We start from the raw sequence: 23,031 nt of genomic DNA, 5'->3' as shown, positions 1-23,031 counted from the left end.
GAAACAGCTCTGCTGGGGAATAGCCGGTGATGCGGTTGATGCATCGTCACAGGGCAAAGAGTGACTGCGGTATCTGACGGTCCCACAGTCGACGTTCTTTGTCTCTCAGGTGGACTCATAGCATCCTTTTCAGCTCCTGGTTCCATCGTTCCCTTGAATTTTCCCTAGGATTGTAGATTGTAGATAGGGGTTGTCCAGTGCTCCACACCCCATTCCGTCATCATTTGCTGTTGAAATTTTGTCATTTACGGTTGAAATTTTTGATTCTAGGTCCTGTTCAACTTTGTAAACCTGCATATACACTTGTGATGTTTGTCCAGTTAAAACTGAGTTAGCTTGAGAAATTTCATCTGAAATTTTACCTGAAAGTTTGTTATTTACGTCTGAAATTTTGTTATTTAGTGCCTGCATCATGGTCATTAGGTTAGAACACATTTCGGCTATGTTTACCTCATCTTCCGATGTTTCATCGACATCTTCGTTGACTTCGATGCAAAACTTTCCTGGGTCTTCTCCCTTTTCCACGAGATCTTCCCGTAGTTGCGCCTGTAGCGATTTCTTCTTCCCGTTCATCGGGAGATTTCTCTTGGTAAGTTTGTCTTTAAGCTGTTTGAGTGACATATTCTCTAATGTGACGTGCATTTTGAACTACTACACTCGTATTCATTCGTAAATTTGTACGTCCTGTCATGGTTGCCAGTTAACATATCCACACAGACGCACACGAGATGCTGTCAGTTGGTACAATTAATTTTATTCACACATTAACACACACACAACCTTAATCACAGTATTGCAACAAAACACTTCACTTCGAGAATATCAACAAAGCCGCCATTATTAAAAACAACTACCAATCGCTGTACATGGAGATTACAACTTTGAAACACAGTTGAGAACAGATGACTGCTTACTAGCATGTCGCACACGTGGTTACAAGTTACATTACAAAATATATCTTCGAAAATTCTAGATTGTCTAATACACAGATTGCAATGTACAGAATATTCTCAATCGTTCTTGTGCCTGTTACCATTCTGGAAGTTACAGTTGTTTCACAATTATGGATTACGAATTATACAGGTAATTGATTGATTATAATATAAATTTACGGGTATTTACATTATCAGAACTGATGTAAATGTCTATATATGGTGCATGTTTCATAACATAATCTCAAAAACGTGATCATATCGTATGTACACATGATGTTATAATAATAATAATAATAATAATAATAATAATAATAATAATAATACTGTAACGTGTTGGCAGGGTAAATAACTAAATAAATGCGTACAGAACCTGGTAGCAACCTATTTCTAAGATTTATTAACTAAGCACTACAATTACAGATACACACCCACAGACGATAGCCAAGCTTACAACTTACACACGTACACGGTCACACACTTACACTGTTCGCGCGCTCTCTCTCTCTTAGTTTTTCTTTTGTTCCGTCTACAGTGACACACACATACAGAGTCATCGATTATGTACACCACTCTCACTCAGCCACACTCGTTAGCACTGTCACGGTCCACAGCCTACACGTCAGTCTCGCAGGTCGGGATAGTATCCGCTGTTCACTCAACCCGTCAAACTCCATTCGCAGTCGGCACCCAGCGTTCCCTTCGCTCTGCTCCAGAACACCCAAGGTTCTTCTCTAGCAGCCAGCTTCAAGGGACACACACACACACACACACACACACACACACACACACACACACACACACACACACACACACAACATCAGGGAAACAGGAACGAGTCCTCGGCTCCAACAGGCAGATAATTCATCAGTCTGCACTCTCCCAGGCCATCACTGACTGCGCTCCAGCGAACTCAATCTCACTCTCTCTCACTCTTACTCACTAACTCCGTCTAACTCTCACTGACTGACCCCAAGTTTCTCCTCTCCTTATATACCTGCTCTGGGCATTTCAGAACAGTCCGGATGCTAGATGTGTCCAGGAACCTCGCGAAATAGAAGACTCCAGATTAGTCTTCCAGTCGTTTCCGTAGTCCTCTGCGGCAGGACCGCGGGCGGAGGCAAGAGTGGCTGGCCTAGCACTAAAGTGCTGCACGTGATTGGCGCGGCTGAAGTAAGGGGGTGGGCCGAATACGGTGACGAGCTCAGTGCGTAGCGACTTGGCATGGCGGACGCTATTACCATTACAATACTAAATGGATGTAACACTTCACAGACATACATACAAGTAGTAATAATAATAGTAAAATAATAATAATAATCACAGTCGTAAAATAGTAATAATTTGAGCTCGATATCTGCATTAGTTACCGATGGGTGAGAGGATATTGTTATCAAGTTATATCTGTTTATCGCACCTTCGTCAATTTACATCATTAAATAAATGTGTGTGTGTGTTCAGTCCTCAGCCCTAAGGCTGGTTGATTCCTCATCAACTCCGCCATCAGCTGTCATAGATGCCCTAGGCATGACTGAAGAGGCGTACTAGGGAAATGAGGGGTGAGAGAGTTTTCCGTTGCTTTTCTCACTGAGCCAGACTTTTTAAGAATTTTATTTTGATTTAAATTTAGTGATTGTAACAAGTTGGGTAAAATCTTGTATAAGGGATTCTTTGCTTCAGTTAAATCGTTGAGATTTAGGTCTTTGTTATAGTATTGGTCCAAATATATATAAATGCTTTCTAATCAGGATCCGGATTTTTATCCTTTAGGCATGAGATTATGGCTGACGATGCCCATGCAATGGGTGAAACGTGTCCCATTAAATTCGTATGACAGGATGTAAATCTTAATTTTAAGAACCCAATGTGTATTGAATAGGTGGATCTCAATAAACTTTTTTGCCATTGTTGAATTAATGTACATTTCAATACAGACCCGTCATGACATTTGTAACATGTAAGGTCAACAGTGTCGAGGGTGGATCTTCAATATCGCAGAGAGAATGTTAGCACCTACATAAACTGCTGCACCGGAAGACCACAGGTGTGTAATGAATGGACATCACATCACCTCTGCACAACCAAACTGGGTGCTCGACAGGCTACTGTGAGTCAGATCACCACACAGTTGAACGTTGGAGTCAGGAACCCATTTCTACAAGGACAGTAAGGAGGCAACTGTACCACATAAGCTTCACCAGCCGACGACCAAATCGTGTCCCTTTGCTGACACCTCAACACTGAGCTCAATGACGTGCGTGGGCCCGCGAACATCAACAATGGACCATGGAACAGTGGCGGCATGTGGTATGGTCCGATGAATCCCGGTTCCAGTTGTATTAAGCTGATGGGCGCATGAGAATGTGGCATATGCCCCATGAAGCTATGGATCCTGCATGTCAACAGGGTTGTGTTCAGGCAGGAGTTGGCTCAGTCTGGGCGGCGTTCTCACGGTCGCATTTAGGCCCCATTGTCCGGCTGCAGGGAGTGCTGACAGGTTCACATTATGTAGACATTCTTTCAGACCATCTGCATCCCATTTTGGCCCTAGAGTACCCTGATTATGCCATGTTTCAATAGGACAATATGTCAGGTCACTGCTCTGCGATGGCATGTAGGTGGTTAGAGGAGCAATCCAGTGAAGTTATGACCATAGATATGCCATCCACATCCCCTGATCTTAATCCAATCAAGCATTTATGCAATGCTGTTGATGCTGGTATGCTACACAAGACCAACTGTGGGTAGCAGTACAAGATATGTGGGTCAAGATCCCTCCAAAATGATTCCATCACCTTGTAGAATTGATGCCTCACCACATTAAGTGTCTTCCCATGACTTTTGGCCACTCGGTGTATATAAATGATATGAGTAAAGAACTGGAATCAGAGATAAGGCTATTTGCTAATGACGTTATATTGTGTAGAAGAGTAAATGAGTTACAGGATTGTGAGCGACTACAAAAACGCCTAGACAATGTTGTGAGATGGACAGCAGACAACGAATGGTATGGTGGTTGACAGGATGAAATGTCAGGTTGTAAGTTTCACCAAGAGGAAAATTTCCCCTCAGTTTTAATTACTGCATTGGTGAGGTGGTAGTACCTCATGGGGATCACAGTAAGTACCTAGGTGTTAGTATAAGGAATGATATCATTGGGGTAATCACATTAACGAGGTTGTAAAGGAAGGTTACAGATCTCTTCACATGGTGATGAAGGGTATTTAGGGGTTCTAGTAAAGATGAAAAGTAGAGGATGTATAAGTCTCTGATAAGACCCCAGTTAGAGTATGGTTCCAGTGTATAGGACTCACACCACAACTACTTGATACAAGAACTGGAAGAGATACAAAGGAAAGCAGCGCGATTTGTTCTAGGTATTTCTGACAAAGGAGTAGTGTTACGGAAATGTTGCAAACTTTCTGACTTGGGAGGCTTGGGAAGAAGGAGACGAGATGCTCGACTAAGTGGTATGTTCCAAGCTGTCAGTGGAGAGATGGCATGGAATGACATTAGTGGAAGAATAAGCTTGAGTGGAGATTTTAAAAGTAGGATTGATCATACACTCAACTCTCAATTAACCAGGATAATGTATGGTTAAGTCTTCCCGGATAAGTAAAATTGCAGTTAACCCACAAAAAGTTAAAAATAGAATAGGCGTACTGAAAGTACAGTGAAAATGATACCACTGCATTGTTTTTTATCAACTTACCCAATACATTGTAGTAAAAGTAGCACAATTCGTTGAAACTAATAAGGCAAAGAAAAATATTTAGACTACCTAACTTTACTGTTTCTGAAAATTATCAATCATGGTTTTCTGCTTTTATGCTGAGAAACTCCTTTTCTTTATTTTGCTTCTCAGGTTTCTCAAAACAATTTTTTGGTGACGAGATCATCATCCTGGCCCTTGATGTACTCCAGCAGTGACTCAACATTTGCTAAGGCAGCCCCATGCGTAACTGTTTGTTGTGCAGTGCGAGCAGCTGTTTCCCCCTCCTCATCACTTTCAGTTCCCGCTCCCTCCCTGTGCTTTACTTTGTCAGCAGTTGGTTTGTCTGTCAGCTCTTTGTATCCTTGGTCGTTCTGGTCACAATCGAACCACTGACGAATATTGTATTTGTCAACTTCCTCTCCACCTGAGACAGTTTTTACGGCTTCAGTTGTACTAACTGTATCGGCTTCATCAAATCCGAGAAATCCATCATCTTCAGAAATATCTGGGATGATTTTGTTCCAAGTCTGCACAATTGTCAATAGTTTTGTTTTATCCCAAGCCGAATGAATCTCATAAATAGCGCTGAGAATTGTAAATTCTTTCCAAAAAGTTTTGAGATCATAGACAAAAAACGGAATGCTCTTTCAAAAACAACACTTAGCAAACGTAACATCCCAAATAACATAAAGCCAAATGATTTTCACCAGCCTGTAGTGAACTGAAGTAAAATCAATCTTGATGCCGATGATCTCGATGTGCTGAGCAAGGGACCTAAACATAACTGGGGTAATCCTTCTCACCGTGATAATTTAATTTCCACCATAGCTGAATCTGAATTGGCCATTAATAAATTACCAGTAAACACACAAGAAGAGGTCCAGTGTGAAGTCAAACGCAAACTATCTTCCATTCTTAATCAACAACAAACCATTAAACCCAACACAGAGCACTAAGCTAAAGTAAACAAACTAAAGAAAAAAGTTGAACAAAACGACTTGATAATAACAAAAGCCGACAAAGGGAATGCTACCGTATTCATGGACAAAAGTGACTATATTAATAAAGCACACACGTTTTTTGCAGACAACTACTTCATAACCTCTAAGAAAGATAGAGATAGGATAGGAAAGGTGGGAGGGGGAGTTTTCATTCTGGTGAAAGAAGAATTTGTAAGCTACGAAAAAGTTAAAGATGAGACACATGAAATTCTAGGTGTAAGGCTAATTTCTAAAGATAATAGGCAACTTGATATATTTGGAGTGTACAGATCAGGAAAGGGTAGCACTGATGCGGATTCGGAATTATTTGATAGGATAGTAAGCTATGTGGGAAACGACATGGAAAGAAATGTGATTGTAGCGGGAGATCTGAATTTGCCAGAAGTAAATTGGGAAGGAAATGCGAACGACAGGAAGCATGACCAACAAATGGCAAATAAGTTAATATGGGAAGGACAGCTGATTCAGAAAGTGATGGAACCAACCAGAGGGAAAAATATCCTGGATGTCGTGCTGATAAAACCAGATGAGCTCTATAGGGAAACTGAAGTAATAGATGGTATTAGTGATCATGAAGCTGTTTTTGTGGTAGTTAAAAATAAATGCGATAGAAAGGAAGGTCTTAAAAGTAGGACTGTTAGGCAGTACCATATGGCTGATAAAGCAGGTATGAGGCAGTTTCTAAAAAGTAACTATGATCGGTGGAAAACGGTAAATAAAAATGTAAACAGACTCTGGGATGGGTTTAAAGAAATTGTTGAGGAATGCGAAAACAGGTTTGTACCTTTAAGGGTGGTAAGGAATGGTAAAGACCCACCTTATTATAATAGAGAAATAAAGAGACTAAGAAGGAGGTGCAGACTGGAAAGAAATAGAGTTAGAAATGGCTGTGGAAGTAAGGAGAAATTGAAGGAACTTACTAGAAAATTGAATCTAGCAAAGAAGGCAGCTAAGGATAACATGATGGCAAGCATAATTGGCAGTCATACAAATTTTAATGAAAAATGGAAGGGCATGTATAGGTATTTTAAGGCAGAAACAGGTTCCAAGAAGGACATTCCAGGAATAATTAATGAACAAGGGCAGTGTGTATGTGAGGATCTTCAAAAGGCAGAAGTATTCAGTCAGCAGTATGTAAAGATTGTTGGTTACAAGGATAATGTCGAGATAGAGGAAGAGACTAAGGCCAAAGAAGTAATAAAATTTACATATGATAACAATGACATTTACAATAAGATACAAAAGTTGAAAACTAGAAAAGCGGCTGGAATTGATCAGATTTCTGGGGATATACTAAAGACAATGGGTTGGAATGTAGTACCATATCTGAAGTACTTATTTGATTATTGTTTGGTCGAAGGAGCTATACCAGATGAATGGAGAGTTGCTATAGTAGCCCCTGTGTATAAAGGAAAGGGTGATAGACATAAAGTTGAAAATTACAGGCCAGTAAGTTTGACATGCATTGTATGTAAGCTTTGGGAAGGCATTCTTTCTGATTATATTAGACATGTTTGTGAAATTAATAACTGGTTCGATAGAAGGCAATTCGGTTTTAGGAAAGGTTATTCCACTGAAGCTCAACTTGTAGGATTCCAGCAAGATATAGCATATATCTTGGGTTCTGGAGGTCAAATGGACTGTATCGCGATTGACCTGTCTAAAGCATTTGATAGGGTGGATCATGGGAGACTACTGGCAAAAATGAGTGCAATTGGACTAGACAAAAGAGTGACTGAATGGGTTGCTATATTTCTAGAAAATAGATCTCAGAGAATTAGAGTAGGCAAAGCTTTGTCTGACCCTGTAATAATTAAGAGGGGAATTCCTCAAGGCAGTATTATTGGACCTTTATGTTTTCTTATATATATAAATGATATGAGTAAAGGAGTGGAATCGGAGGTAAGGCTTTTTGCGGATGATGTTATTCTCTATAGAGTGATAAATAAGTTACAAGATTGTGAGCAACTGCAACGTGACCTCGAAAATGTAGTGAGATGGACAGCAGGCAATGGTATGTTGATAAACGGGGCTAAAAGTCAGGTTGTGAGTTTCACAAATAGGAAAAGTCCTCTCAGTTTTAATTACTGTGTTGATGGGGTGAAAGTTCCTTTTGGGGATCATTGTAAGTATCTCGGTGTTAATATAAGGAAAGATCTTCACTGGGGTAATCACATAAATGGGATTGTAAATAAAGGGTACCGATCTCTACACATGGTTATGAGGGTGTTTAGGGGTTGTAGTAAGGATGTAAAGGAGAGTGCATATAAGTCTCTGGTAAGACCCCAACTAGAGTATGGTTCCAGTGTATGGGACCCTCACCAGGATTACCTGATTCAAGAACTGGAAAAAATCCAAAGAAAAGCAGCTCGATTTGTTCTGGGTGATTTCCGACAAAAGAGTAGCGTTACAAAAATGTTGCAATGTTTGGGTTGGGAAGAATTGAGCGAAAGAAGAAGAGCTGCTAGACTAAGTGGTATGTTCCGAGCTGTCAGCGGAGAGATGGCGTGGAATGACATTAGTAGACGAATAGGTTTGAATGGCGTTTATAAAAGTAGGAAAGATCACGATATGAAGATAAAGTTGGAATTCAAGAGGACAAACTGGGGCAAATATTCATTTATAGGAAGGGGAGTTAGGGATTGGAATAACTTACCAAGGGAGATGTTCAATAAATTTCCAATTTCTTTGAAATCATTTAGGAAAAGGCTAGGAAAGCAACAGATAGGGAATCTGCCACCTGGGCGACTGCCCTAAATGCAGATCAGTATTGATTGATTGATTGATTGATTGATTGATTGATTGATTGATTGATTGATTGATTTATAAAATACAAAGTGACCTAAAAACCATCATTAAGAACGTTTCATTTCTGTTTAATGACCTTGAAAAATCCAAAATGATTATAATGAATCCAAAGCTTCCCACAGCCAAAGCGCTACCCAAGATCCATAAAGCAGACATCCCCATAAGACCCATTATCAATTTCAGAAACAGTCCGATCTATGAGGTATCTTGCTTCATTCACAAATTCCTCAAGTCACACTATCGTTTTCAAGCCAACACATCAGTAAGGAACTCCATAGAATTTTGCAACAAGATTAAACACTTTAATTTATCCAAACACCACACTCTTCATTCTTTTGATATTACTAACACATATGCTAATGTTCCCGTTAACAGCACCGTACAATCGATCAAGAACAATCTTTCCAAATTCATCAGTTTAAGTATAGGCGAAATAGATGAATTTATTCGGATTCTCAAGTTTACTTTGAACAACAATTTCTTCACTTTCAGTAATGTCATTTACCAACAGATAGGTCTTCCCATGGGGTCACCAACTTCAGGAATCCTTGCGGATATCTACATTGATCATTTAGAGCATTCTCACATCATTGGCAAGATTAACAGCATTCAACACTGGACACGCTTTGTAGATGACACGTTTGTTATTTTAGACTCCTGCGTTACTAACAGCAACACAGTACTTGAATTTCTCAACTCCATTGACCCACATATAAAATTCACCATAGAGTCAGAAAACAATAATGCCCTTAATTACCTGGACTTAACCATTATGCGCAACAGCAACAACACTTTATCCTTCAATATATACAGGAAACCCACCCTCACCATCAATACCATCCATCAGACCTCTGTGCACCCAGACGTACATAAAAAAGCAGCTTACAATAGCATGATCCTCAGAGCATTAACTGTTCCTTTATCTTGCAAGAATTACAAAAAAGAAATTAATACTATTTACAATATTGCAGAACACAATGGTATCAGCAGAATCATCAATATATATATAAGAGCAGGCCCAAGACTACCCTAGAAAAAGATTCCGCTCCTAAAGAAAAGTTTTCCACATTCACTTTCAATAATAGTAGCATTTACCAAATTTCTAATAGTTTTAAGAAACACAACATCAAAATAGCATATAGAACATCCCACACCAACTTCAAACTCACTTTCAATCCACACACTGTCAACAATAACAACATTAATAACAAATATTTGAACTCCGGAGTTTACAAATTAGAATGCCAATCCTGTAATTCCAGTTATATTGGTCAAACAGGCCGCAATTTTGTCCATAAGATACGCCAAACATCGCAACTCTCTCAAATATAATCGTTTTTCAGCTACGAGTGAACACCATAAAGCATCCAGCCACGAGTACACTTCAACATATAAAGATCTTAAGATCTTGCATTATGAGCAAAAAGGCACCTTGCTCAATGTTCTCGAGAGCATCCACATTGATTTAGATCAGTTTATTCGTCGCCATAAGACCTATCTGTGTCGGCGCGACGTAAAGCCCCTAGCAAAAAAAAACCCTCTCACAATTTAAATGAAGTCAACGAGAAAAAGAACATTCTACTTCAAACATTAATTCCATATATTTGTCAGAACTTCCATAATATAAACAAGCCCCACCTCCATCTCTCCCACTCACCACCACTCGCCACTCCCCACACTAGCCCTGCACCACCCCTTCCCCCTCCGCTCCTTTCATCCTCGCAAATAAAGCTGAACCAACAATAGACTCGATCACACGAACGAGACCCTTACTTTGAGAAGGCCAGGCCGTTTGAGAGTACAACCACCTTCTAAACACTGTAAGTTTAAGCTTTCTACACAACCATTCCACACATTTTACTTATCAGCCCAAGTTTCTCCTACAACCTCATCATTTTTTTCCATTACAGATTGGAACTTCATTGAGGGTTTCCACTAGGTCACTTACAGTTCACCAAACATCGTCATCTCCCTAACACAGCTTCTCAATTTTATGTCGCGGCCCTCTCTGACCTTTCATAATAAGGCAAACCAACCAGCCAACATTATGAAACGATAATCAAGAATGGGACTGCTAGATTGAGAAGATATTGAGAATGCTGCTGTTCTAAAGCTTTAAATTTCATCGGTGTTTCTCCTTGTCACAGGCTTTTCGCCTGCATGTTATGTCAGGCTTCGTTTCTCAAACTTTTTCGCTCCCGCTCCCCTCTTAGCCAATTCGATGCGATGAGTTTCTACAAAGATAGATTTTCTGCCTGAATTTTCAACAGTGATTTCATCCTGTTTTGTTCTGTTACAAAACCAATATTTTGTAAACTAAGAGGTCCGCAACCTCACAGTGCGCACTTATTGTTCATTTCCATCTGTATCATTTGTTTTCATTTCTTTTCTTCTTAGGTTAACACAGTTTTTAGTTTCAATTATGTTGTATTAACCCCTATTTCACTGAATTCTGTCACAGTGAGTTGTTTTTTGCTCCACATGATGATGTAAATATTGTATATTGTGCTAATTGAGTTTCTGTCTAGGCTGTCTTGTTTTTTCATTTTTTAATAATGTTTTTTTGGCATTTTTAACTTACATTATGTAAATTATCTCACCCCCCTTTTTTTTCACCGAAGATGACTCAAACGAGCCAAAACATGTTTGAATTTGATTACTCCATCTAATGATGGAATATATAATGTATTGAATAAGGAGGATACGCTAATTTTTTCACCATTGTAAAGTGACACACCTGTTTAACGGTAGAACAATGTTCTATATTTTGTACAATATCCAACTTCTGTTGAATCGTCAATACGACACGCTGCTATTTGGTTGCTATTGTTTGCAAACTGAACTGCACTGAACAAAAACAAGAGAATGACTGAGAGTGGGGCGATATGAAGTAGAGCAGGTGCTCAAGGCCGGTGACACACCAGCTACAAATAACTTCAAGGTCGTGCCACCCCTGCTACTATTACGACTCGGCAATATTATCCCGAAAATTTGTAATTCTGTATTACTGTAAATCCTAACATTCGTGCATTTTTAGTGGTTTTTCTATCGTGGTTAAGCCGCAACGCGTTTGATCTGATTACATTATTCGAGAGTTGAGTGTAATATGAAAATAAAGTTGAAATTCAAAAGGACAGAATAGGCTAAATTTTCACTTATAGGACGAGGAGTAAGGGATTGCAATAATTTACAAGGGAAATTTTCAATAAATTTCCAAGCTCTTTGAAATCATTTAAGAAAAGACTAGGAAATCTGCCATCCTGGCAACAGCCTTAAATGCAGATCATTGATGACTGAGTGAACAACGGAATGTGAAGAGTGGTAATAATCACCAATAATGCAAACACCATTATGTATCTTGTTGATGAAATACCTTATATTGACTTGGTGTCTTTTTATTTTTTTAAATTAAATTCACACTGGTACCAGTATTATGTTGATTATTATTTAAAGAAACTGTTTTCTTCATCACTGATGCAACAAACCTGTATGAAATATGGTGTCTACTGTCGGATTTTTTATTATGGACACTCGAGTTTAGGCTTTAATTACAAACGAACCAATAGGCCTATTGCAATGCGAGTTATACCAATATTTTCCTTGTTTAATTCTACATTAGCGTATATAAGACACATTGTTTTCGACGTTCATTAAATATTTTTTATTTGTGGTTGTAATAAATATTGCTCGGGTTTTTGGCTTCTTCTCTAGGAAGCGCTCACTTACGAATATATACAAGGAAAACTACTAGTCTGATGGTAATGAAATTTTTATATGTTATAACCACATGTATTTGTAGTGTAATACTCAAGTTACAATTTTTTTCAACCACCCCAAAAAAAGTTCTTATCATTTTTCTAAAGCAACTCTTTCTCAGCCCAGGATAAACGTATAACAGCAAACATGGGCTTGTTTTGAAGCACTCAGTCATGGTTATCAGAAACTACAATAACTGTAACCGTGCAGTTTGGTGCTGAATTTATGAAGAGTAATATTGAAAGGAGGTTTTGTGTACGCCGGACCGTGCGATTAACAGCAGGCCGGCTGGTGAAAACGGGTGCAGTGTTGCCGCGTTCATTAGTAACCACGCGCGCAACGAACACAGTACACTCGCCCCGGGCAGTTGTGCAACGGAATGCCCATGACCTTGGTTTATCTGCAAGCTATTTTCAGTTGTCCTATGTTCTGCATGTTGGCCACGTCACTTCAAGATGCCTCCGAGACCGCCGTTATCAGAGGGTGAACTTGCAATGATTTTGAGTGATATTTGTTTCTTTCAATGTGAGGGGGAAAAGTAGGGGACAGGAGGTTCCTTGTGTACAAGAAGGTGGCAGATTATCTTGGATTATCTCTGTCGTCAGTGAAGAGAGTAGGAGTCGCTTCAAAGGAGAATGAAGGAAATACGTCATCCAGGTCAAGAAAGAAGCAGTGTGTGAGACCAGGGCGTCCGAAAATCCATCTCGATGATTTTACTTTGGGCACAATACGAAGAAATATGCACGATTTTCATATGAAAAAGATATTTCCCACAATTAAAAGCCTCCGAATGAAACTGTTAGAAAATATGCCGGATTTTCCTTATGTGTCAATTTCTACGCTTTTGAAAGTAGTTCGAAGCTTGGGATTCCGATTCAAAAAACTAAACAGGAAACCAGTGCTAATGGAATCTGTGACACACGCTGCATGCCGAAATACCTACCTTAGACGAATTAGAGACTTAAGAGCACAGGGCTTCAAGATCTTCTTTACAGACGAGACATGGTGCGGACAGAACCATACTATGAAATATGGGTTGCAAGAAAACATGGTTGAAGCTTTAGAAAACAACTTTGACAACTATAATCTGTACAGAGGGTACATTCAGCAAATTTATAGATTATGTGGAGGGTTCAAAACACCGTCTGGAGCTGGGAAACGCATCATAATTTTACACATCGGAAGTGAAGAAGGATTTCTTGACGGTGCAGGACTTTGCTTTATTGGCAAGAAAGGCAGTGGTGATTACCACAATGAGATGAACTCAAATCATTATGAATAATGGTTCACGAAAGTACTGGGTTTATTGCCTCAACGGTCGGCTGTCGTTATAGATTAAGCTCCATATCATACGATGGTCGATCCCTCATCTAAAAACCCGAACATGTCATGGCTGAAACCTGAAATTATAACCTGGATAACATCAAAGAATATTTCACTACCACCTGGAGTTGACGATTATAACAAATTAACGAAATCAGAGCTGATTGTCCTTGCCAGGCCTTATTTTCAAACCCCGGTAAAGAAGCTGGAACACCGAGCTCGATAGCTGTAGTCGTTTAAGTGCGGCCAGTATCCAGTATTCGGGAGATAGTAGGTTCGAACCCCACTGTCGGCAGCCCTGAAAATGGTTTTCCGTGGTTTCCCATTTTCACACCAGGCAAATGCTGGGGCTGTACCTTAATTAAGGCCACGGCCGCTTCCTTCCCACTCCTAGCCCTTCCCTGTCCCATCGTCGCCATAAGACCTATCTGTGTCGGAGCGACGTAAAGCAACTAGCAACAACAAACAAGAAGCTGGAACAACTGACTAAACGACTTCGACCAGATGTACAGCTTGTTTGGTTACCAGTGGCCCATTGCGAGCTTAATCCAATCGAGCTCATTAGGGCTTACGTAAAAGGATAAATAGCAAAAACAAATATGGCTAACACATTAGAAAATGGTAGAGGTGTGGAAGCAATTAACGCTTTATGCCGAGAAGCCTTACGTACCGTCACCCCTGAACTCTGGAAACAATGCATTAAACACGCTAAGATAATTGAAGACTACTACTGGGAAAAAGATGGACTGTCTGAAAACGTCGCTTATTTCGAGCCAGTCATAATCAACATGAATGACAGCAGCACCGATTCATCGGAACACAGTGATTTTTCAGACGAAGAAAATTGATAGAATTAAATATTGTAAATATATGTAAATAACAATGCAAATAACTCTTGTAAAAATTGTACAGTGTGATATTTCTAAATTAGAAAGTCAACCATTTTTAAACTTGCCTTTGAAGGTCCAAAGCCCTTATGAGAAAAGGTGATGGGAAGTGGAATTTATAAGAGGAAATAAAATTAAAGGTTGAAAGTAAACGAAAAGCTGTGTTCGTTGCGCGCGTGATTACTACTGAACGCGGCAACACTGCGCCCGATTTCACCAGCCGGCCTGCTGTTAATCGCACGGTCCGGCGTACACAAAACCTCCTTTCAATATTACTCTTTGTAAATTCGGTACCAAACTGTACGGTTACAGTTGTTGTAGTTTCTGATAACCATGACTGAGTGCTTCAAAACAAGCCCATGTTTGCTGTTGTACGTTTATCCTGGACTGAGAAAGAGTTGCTTTAGAAAAATGATAAGAACTTTTTGGGGGGTGGTTGAAACAAATTGCAACTTGAGTATTACACTACAAATACATGTGGTTATAACATATAAAAATTTCATTACCATCAGACAAGTAGTTTTCCTTGTATATATTCCTAAGTGAGCGCTTCCTAGAGAAGTAGCCAAAAACTCGGGCAATATTTATTATAATCACAAATCAAAAATTTTAATGAACGTCGAAAACAATGTGTCTTATATACGCTAATGTAGAACTAAATGAAAATATTGGTATAACTCGCATTGCAATAGGCCTATTGGTTCGTTTGTAATTAAAGCCTAAACTCGAGTGTCCATAATAAAAAATCCGATAGTAGTATCTCCCTTTCTCTCTTTTATTGTTCCCTCAATTCTGATTATCGTGATCTTTGAGGAGGCTATTGGTTAGTTGTCTCTATCTCTTGTGGTCCTCAGCCAGAACTGCTGCATCAGAGATGTTCAGCCCAGTTGTACGTTTGATAATATTCGACTATCAAGTGGGAATTACATGTAATTGATTAGGTGGTCAATTTAATAAATATCTTACTATTATTATTCTAATCTAATATCGAGTGGGAAGTCGTCCATGATCTCTCATGCCGAGAACATTTCCAAGAATGATAAGTTTTTTTATGCTGTCATTCCCACATTACATAGTGTGTCAAAAGAATTATAGACTCTTTGTTCACACTATTAATAATAATCTGATTCTGAGGTCGAGCTGGTTTATAATGGAATAACTGTAGCGAAATGCTGTCCAAGGTATACATAACATTCTTCACCAGCACATTTCAAAAGAGTTGATTTTCTTCAGGTCTGTAACGTGAAGATTCCACATCTCAGTTCCATAAAGGAAAACTGAAGATACCAGACTGGATACTACTCTCATTTTTAGTGGTAATGAAATAAACGATCCATCTATAAATGGGAGAAATTTATCAATACATTTTTGGCCATTGCTGTTCTTCCCTTAATCTCAGGAGCTGCTGAACTGGAAATTATTGAATGAAGGTATGGAATTTCTGAGACGTTCTCCAGTTCCTTGAAGATGTCTGTGGTGGCTAATTCCTCGGCTCTATCAATAATCGTTGTTTTTGTTTTGTTCATGTTAATTTGTATCCACATTTGAGCACTGATATTTTTGACACGAAAAATGAGCTCTGCCATTTCCTTCTCATCACTAACAATGAGTGCAGTTTGTCTGCATAACGGAGTTTTGGTATTTTCTTACCATCAACAGGAAATCCGCCATCCCATTCCTCACATGCAGCTCTCATTATGTACTCACCATAGATATTGAAGAGCATGGGTGGCAGTATAGAGCCCTGCTGGACCACTTTCTGGATCTTGAAATTCCCAAACAGTTCGCCATTTATTTTAACCATAGCTGAGTTGAATAATAACAACGTAAACGTTTCCACCTTTTCAATACTAAAATATATTCACAAAATTATAAATTACACGGTACTAGTTTCGACCCATCTAGGGGTCATCATCAGCCGTATTGGAGCAAAGATCATTTTTGAAAATTTTTGGAAATGATATCATTTTTGAAAATTTTTGGAAATGATCTTTGCTCCAATACGGCTGATGATGACCCCTAGATGGGTCGAAACTAGTACCGTGTAATTTATAATTTTGTGAATATATTTTAGTATTGAAAAGGTGGAAACGTTTACGTTGTTATTATTATTACTTATATATTATTCTCAGTTCAATACGGACCAAAAACATGAAATTCATAACCATCAATAGCTGAGTTGGCTTAATACAAGTTCCTTATCAGCCAAACCAGATGTGCTGGAACACCCATTTTCAACAATACTTGCCAGATTTTCTCCCACTGAACACTGTCAAAGGCCTTCCCGTAGTCTTAAAAGTAGATGATGAGAGGAAGTTGAAAATATCTACTTTCATCTAAACTGACGAATTTTTAATGTCTGTTCTCCTGTGCCTTTTCCTCGGACAAACCCAGCTTGTTCAGGGGGATCTCTGTAGTAGGGAAAGCTCGAAGCCTCTCTTTGAGTATCTATATGAATGTACAAATGTAAATGTAGAAAGTGCGGAAGTACAGGTCTGTATAATACCGTGTCTTCATAAGTATCCTACCAAAAAATATAGATTATTAAACATAACATAATGGAATTTTATTTCCTATTTTTCCCAACCCAGATACAAACCAAAGTATGTATGACTTACCAAAAAACTTTTCAATGTAAAATTTAAAAAATAATCACTAATCTTGATCACTACTGACAAACACCAACACAAATAGTTCATTCCACTGATCGGATCACTTGCACAACAAATTTTTCTATTATGCTGAGTAATGACTACTTTGTCACTACTAAGAGATAAAGCACCATCTACAGCTGACCATTCATGGGTGCAACTTGGGATTGGTGAGGAGAGAGCCTATCTACTCAAAGACATCAGTGTATAAAGATGTGGAGATTGTCCTTGTCTATTTGTGTTTTCATGTTTGCCCTTCTCTCCTCTTTATGTTGCTCCTTCTTCAAACATTGACCTGCCATTTTTTTAATCATATTGCGTGCTCCTTTTCTTGTTCATATCACACTATACAGTATATGCGACTTGTTGCTCAGTAAGGGACCTAAAGTCAGCAATGGAAATTTCACAGCAGAGCTGAACAGAAGTGTCTGGGGTTTAAAAATTGCATTTCTATGTTTTGACTTCTTGCACTACCTATGGGTGTCCTCAACATACTAGTTATGCAGCATTCCAATCTTCACCATTCAGTGTCATAAAAATTTCATACAGTTGGTAAGAAAATCAGTAAATCTGTAATTATGTTTTTTTTTTTTTATTTTTCAAAATACACTTTTCTAAATAGCAACAGTCAATGTCTTCCGAAGTATTGCACATAGAAGCATGAACACTTTTTTTAAATACTCAGTACCTTAAATGCCAATTTTAGAACCACAAAATTATCAAAAATGAAAAATCCTACTTTAGGCCCTTTCTGCACAACAGATCACTTATGACTTGATTTGTCACCTGTTTGTTCCTTTCCAAAATTTGTGTTTCTAAAATACGTGTGCCTGCAAGGAACTTGCATAATACCATGCGATCAATCTTTATTTGAATGACTTTACATTTCATTTTCCTGTTTACCATGATTAAATGATAGTGGAAGGATGCAGTGTGGCCTTCAATATGATTTAGCGTAACATCATCTAGAAAATAGTACTACTGTATGCCCCAAAGTGAAGGTCCAACGATTAAAGTAACCCTACTAAAATTCATTAACGATAAAATGAATTAGAATTTCTTTAAATGATGAGAAGTTTAAAGCTGTATTCATAAGTAATCACATTGTTTATTCATCTCACATCACAGAGTTTGTGGAAATATAATAATATCCTTAAGAGCAATGTCACTTGTTACATTCATTCTATTGACAATCATGATGTTTTAACAACTTCACATGCAAGTTTCTCAGAATTATAGTGGAAATTCTTTGGACACTGGAAGAGTTGTGGGTATACAAATGGATAAATATCATCCTTTACACAAAAATAATATATCTGGGGATTGTTTTCCAGAGCAGCATTATCCTTAAGGTTTTTGCAGCGTGGTACAGGCCCATGGATACATGAATCATCTGATAATTTGAGAGTGCACTGATTGTCGCTAGGATTAAATGCAGTATTTCCAGGACAGACATATTCTTTATTTAGAGTAATATTGCAGTCAGCTTGAGCCTCAGAGCAATTACATATGTGGTATTTAGTACAATCATAGGGATCTGGAAATGTGCCAGGAGAAAGGCAAGTAAATTTTTCTCTTTGAGCATTACATGTAACCCCATCATCTGCTCGACAGCCACCATTAATGGCATCACAGGTTTGGTTTGTGATTGAACAAGTCAAAGCTTTTATTTTATTAAAGGAATGTGATCCAGTGCTTACACAGATATACTGTGTTTTGCATTTCCTGTCACATAAGTAGCCCATTTGCATACAATCTGGTTCATCAGTTGTCTGATCATTTTCAGTGGAGACAGTTGTTTGAATGAAACTTCCCTGAAACAAAAGATAAACAGACACTCAAGAAATAATCACATTCAGTCCGCGAAAGGCATAGGCAATGGTAACGTTTAAGGGGGGAGGTACATCTTTACAAGTATAAAAATCTACAATATTTAACATTTTATATCTCAGTAACACTATGTTCTATTGAAATGAAATTTCACACACTCATAGTACTGTTCTTCTTCTTTAGTATTCCGTTTGAACATTTGTAATAACTGTCCCATGTTAATAGAAATTAATTTTCAAAATTTTGGACTAATTTATACATTTATTGTGCTTTTCCTCGATAATTTCTACAAATTTTCATATTCCTGGATAATTATTTTTTAGAATGTTTACAATGCTTGTGTTAACAATGTGAACTAAGATGTTTAGGTAATCCTTTGAAACAGTATTTTTTTTCTCCCTTTTTTATAGGAGTAGTTTAATTTTTGGCATTTTCTAAGTATTTTCTTCCCAAAAAATACCAAAAACAAAAGTTACAGCAATGGTTCTAGTTCACATTGTTAAGAAGCAAAAACTACATAAGCATAAAAAATTTCATCAAGATAACTCAAAAAATGTTTGAGTTATGAAGGAAAACAAAAGTAAAAATTAAAGTTTCAGAGAATGAGGTTTAAACTTACCAATGGGAGGAAAAGGGTGCGTAACATGTGTACAGATTATGGGACATATCTTGAATACCATTAGAGATATTTACAAAATTCCTTCAACATATTAACGAGAAAAGTTTATTCTATAAAGAAAAAAATAAATTGAAAAATGATATTTTTTGACCAGTAAAGGTGTACCTCCCCCCTTAAGGAGTCAAACATGAAAAGTATTTGAAAAAAAATAAAACAGAATTGGTAATTGCTAAAGAATAAATAAGAGATTTCAAGGACAAGATGTATGTATTGGTGTAGCTGTGAGAAATGTTTTGCAATAGGCTACTCCATATTCTTGGTATTCTTTATTTTAACAAAGAGTGTGCTGACATTTAATGATATACTGTATATTTAGTCAGCTATTTCATGGCAAATGTAATGATGATATTATCAGCCCCAGTATTGAATGTTCAAGCATAAAATTCACTATTGGCAGAAATGTAAAACCGCACTTCAAATAACAAACAAGTCTTGTAAATTATCTTGCTACCTAAAACATGGCTAGTTGAAGAGGATGTGTGTTTTAGATTTAAAGTTACTTGAAGCTGAGCAAAGATATGGATATATTCATGTTGAATGATTTTGGTAAAACAGTTGACTTGTAATGCTTTGAGTTTAGGAAGCAGGAAAAGAAGTGTTGCTTACTTAATTTGGAACACACAGACCAGGCATCAAACAGCATCTGAATACTACAAAACTGATCCACACCAAGCTCAATAGCTGCAGTCGCTTAAGTGCGGCCAGTATCCTGTAATCAGGAGATAGTGGGTTCGAGCCCCACTGTCGGCAGCCCTGAAGATGGTTTTCCATTGTTTCCCATTTTCACACCGGGCAAATGCCGGGGCTGTACCTTAATTAAGGCCACGGCCGCTTCCTTTCAATTCCTAGGCCTTATCCTATCCCATCGTCGCCATAAGACATATCTGTGTCGGTGTGACGTAAAGCAAAAAAAAAAAAAAAAAAAAACTGATCCACTGTTATGAAGAGAAACCTAGTGGTTGTTGTCCCCATGATCAAAAATGAGAAACAAAGATATGCCATAATGCTTTTTCTTACAGCAGAGATGAGAATTGTGGAGACAGCTGTGATAAGGACCACACAGTCTAGTATGAAGGTCAACTGATGGTTAAGACATAGTGTTCTGTTTCAAGTAAATAATAGTGTACTTTGAAATTGACAGAAACTTTTGTCCATCTCATAAAATGTAAGCATGCATTATTTCAAATTTGCCCTCTCCATTGGACTTAGACTGGCCAAAGGTCAGACACATTTACCTTCCATGACCAACCTCTCTAGAGCAAGGTTTATAAATTACAGGCTTACCATCCATAGTCATATTAGCAGTATTGTTTATCTATTGTGTAGTGGTGTGATTTGAAATTTGCGCGCCTGCCATGAGCTCGACAAAGGAGAGCGCCATGTGGGTGTGGTGGAGCTGCCAGCATGATGTGAGTGCAACCTGGCAGAGTAGTTCCACCACCTGTGAGGGTTATAAAAGACAGTCCCCAGCTCAGAGAAGGCTGTTCGCCACTACGTGGCAAGCCCGTTCTCATCATATGTACCCTGCTACTGAGGAATTCTTGAAGGACTGAGTATAGATTGACTTGTGGTGGCAATTAAGGAAGACTCCACAAAATTGTGAGTAGGCACATGGGTCATCTGAACTATTAATATGTTACAAACTGGTGTATTTCAGTCTTCTTTTGCTACCGCTTTTTCCTACACCTTCGCACATGTGGATTTGGCCTGTTTAATGGCCGGATGCCCTTCCTGACGCCAACCCTATTATGGAGGGATGTAATCAGTATTGCGTGTTTCTGTGGTGGTCGGTAGTGTGGTATGTTGTCTGAATATGATGAGGAGAGTGTTGGGACGAACGCATATACCCAGTCCCCAAGCCAGAAGAATTAATCAGAACCAATTAAAATCCCCAACCCAGCCGGGACCCTCTGAACCGAAGGCCAGTATGCTGACCATTCAGCCAACGAGTTGGACAACTGGTGCATTTCAATATTAGTGTAAATGGATTTTTCTTGTTTAGGATAATGCAAATTTTGTTATTATTTTAGACTTTCTGTTGTGAAGAAAGACAGTTTTCTTTTGTATTTAATTGTATTAGTAATAACAAATTTTTGTGTGAATGCTATCTCTCTTGAATCTAGGCACAGCACATTGCCAGTAGAGTGTAGACTTGAATGATGTTTCTCTTTGGATAATTGGCCAAGTCAAAGAAAAATGCAAGTAAACTAAAAATATAATTGTAAAATAATCACTCCTTTTTCTTTTTTTCATTCTCTTGCCCCATCGTCATTTACCTCATACCTACTTTTCAACAAGGGTCATATAATCATTACCATTCTATTGTAACATGTTGGTGGGGTAAATAAATGAGTACAGAAACTGGAAGCATTCTACTTTTAAAATTTATTAACTAATTTCTAAAACTACATAATATCACTCATACGTGTGCCGAGATCGCAACTTACACTCATAGTACATAACATACAATTACATAGTTCACGCTCTCTCTTATTTTCTCTCTGTTCGTTCACACTAATACACACTAACACTATAGTCTCACTCAGTCACACAGTCACGGTCCACAGTTCACAGCCTACACACGTCAGTCTCACAGTTAAGGATGGTATCCACTGTCGACATGCTCCGGTAGAACTCCGTTCACAGCTCCATGCCGACATTCCAGAGTTATCTTCTTCCACACTATACCAGAACACACGGCGTTCTCTTTTAACAGCTGGTCGAGGACACAAGCACACATGACGATGGGCATAGAGAACAAGTCCTCAGCCCCAACAGATAGACACTCAACAGACTGCTGCTCTTATCTCAGGTAGTACGCATACTCAGCCATTAACTGATGGAGTTCACACTGAGCTCACCTGTACTGAACCCCTGACTGTAGCGCTCTTCGCTCTTACCCGCTTCTCACTGAGTCCACACACTGACTGAACCCTACACTTGTCTGTTATCCTATACATGAGGGCCATCCCTTCAAGATACATCAGCCTCCCGAAGCTTGTGGAAATCTCCAGATATGGAACACTCTCGGTCTGTGGGACTCGTTTCTGCACTTCTTGAGGCCTCTAGCGACATAACGCCAATGACGGCCAATGTAGCAGTGTCTGACCAATACCAGCCCTCCCCCCATCAGGTTGGTTGACGTCACATGGAGCGGGGCTACAACAGATCGCTCCTCTTCAGCCCCGCTCTACATAACAGCTAGCTCACCACACTGCTCACTCCTCAGGGCAAGGCTTCCCGACTTGCTCCATGATGTGATGCTGGATGATTTGATCAGGGGCCTATTCCACAAAAGTATGTTGTACATTACAAGTAAATTCTCTAGTAACTAGTACAAACACCAGAGTTTCTGTTCCACAAAAGAATTTTCTACAGTTGTACTTTACTACTCCATACTTACAAATTACCAGTGAATTTTTATGGGTGTGTTCCACTAAAGTACTAGT

At 38.7% G+C, this 23,031-nt stretch overlaps 1 protein-coding gene across 1 annotated transcript in view; it reads right to left on the bottom strand.

Moving 5' to 3' along the window:
* Window positions 1-18,161: 18,161 nt before the first annotated feature.
* LOC136863241 (uncharacterized) overlaps window positions 18,162-23,031 on the bottom strand; it is a 62,291-nt gene continuing 57,421 nt past the window's right edge. Inside the window, exon 2 of the mRNA XM_067139626.1 lies at window positions 18,162-18,887. Coding sequence (XP_066995727.1) covers window positions 18,267-18,887 — 621 coding nt within the window. The 3' untranslated portion in view covers window positions 18,162-18,266. The remainder of the gene's footprint in view (window positions 18,888-23,031) is intronic.

The sequence above is a fragment of the Anabrus simplex genome, chromosome 2 (genome assembly GCF_040414725.1).
Source record: "Anabrus simplex isolate iqAnaSimp1 chromosome 2, ASM4041472v1, whole genome shotgun sequence".
In the NCBI taxonomy this organism is placed as follows: domain Eukaryota; kingdom Metazoa; phylum Arthropoda; class Insecta; order Orthoptera; family Tettigoniidae; genus Anabrus; species Anabrus simplex.
Note: the sequence above shows the minus strand (reverse complement) of the source record. Positions and strands in the feature narration are given on the sequence as shown.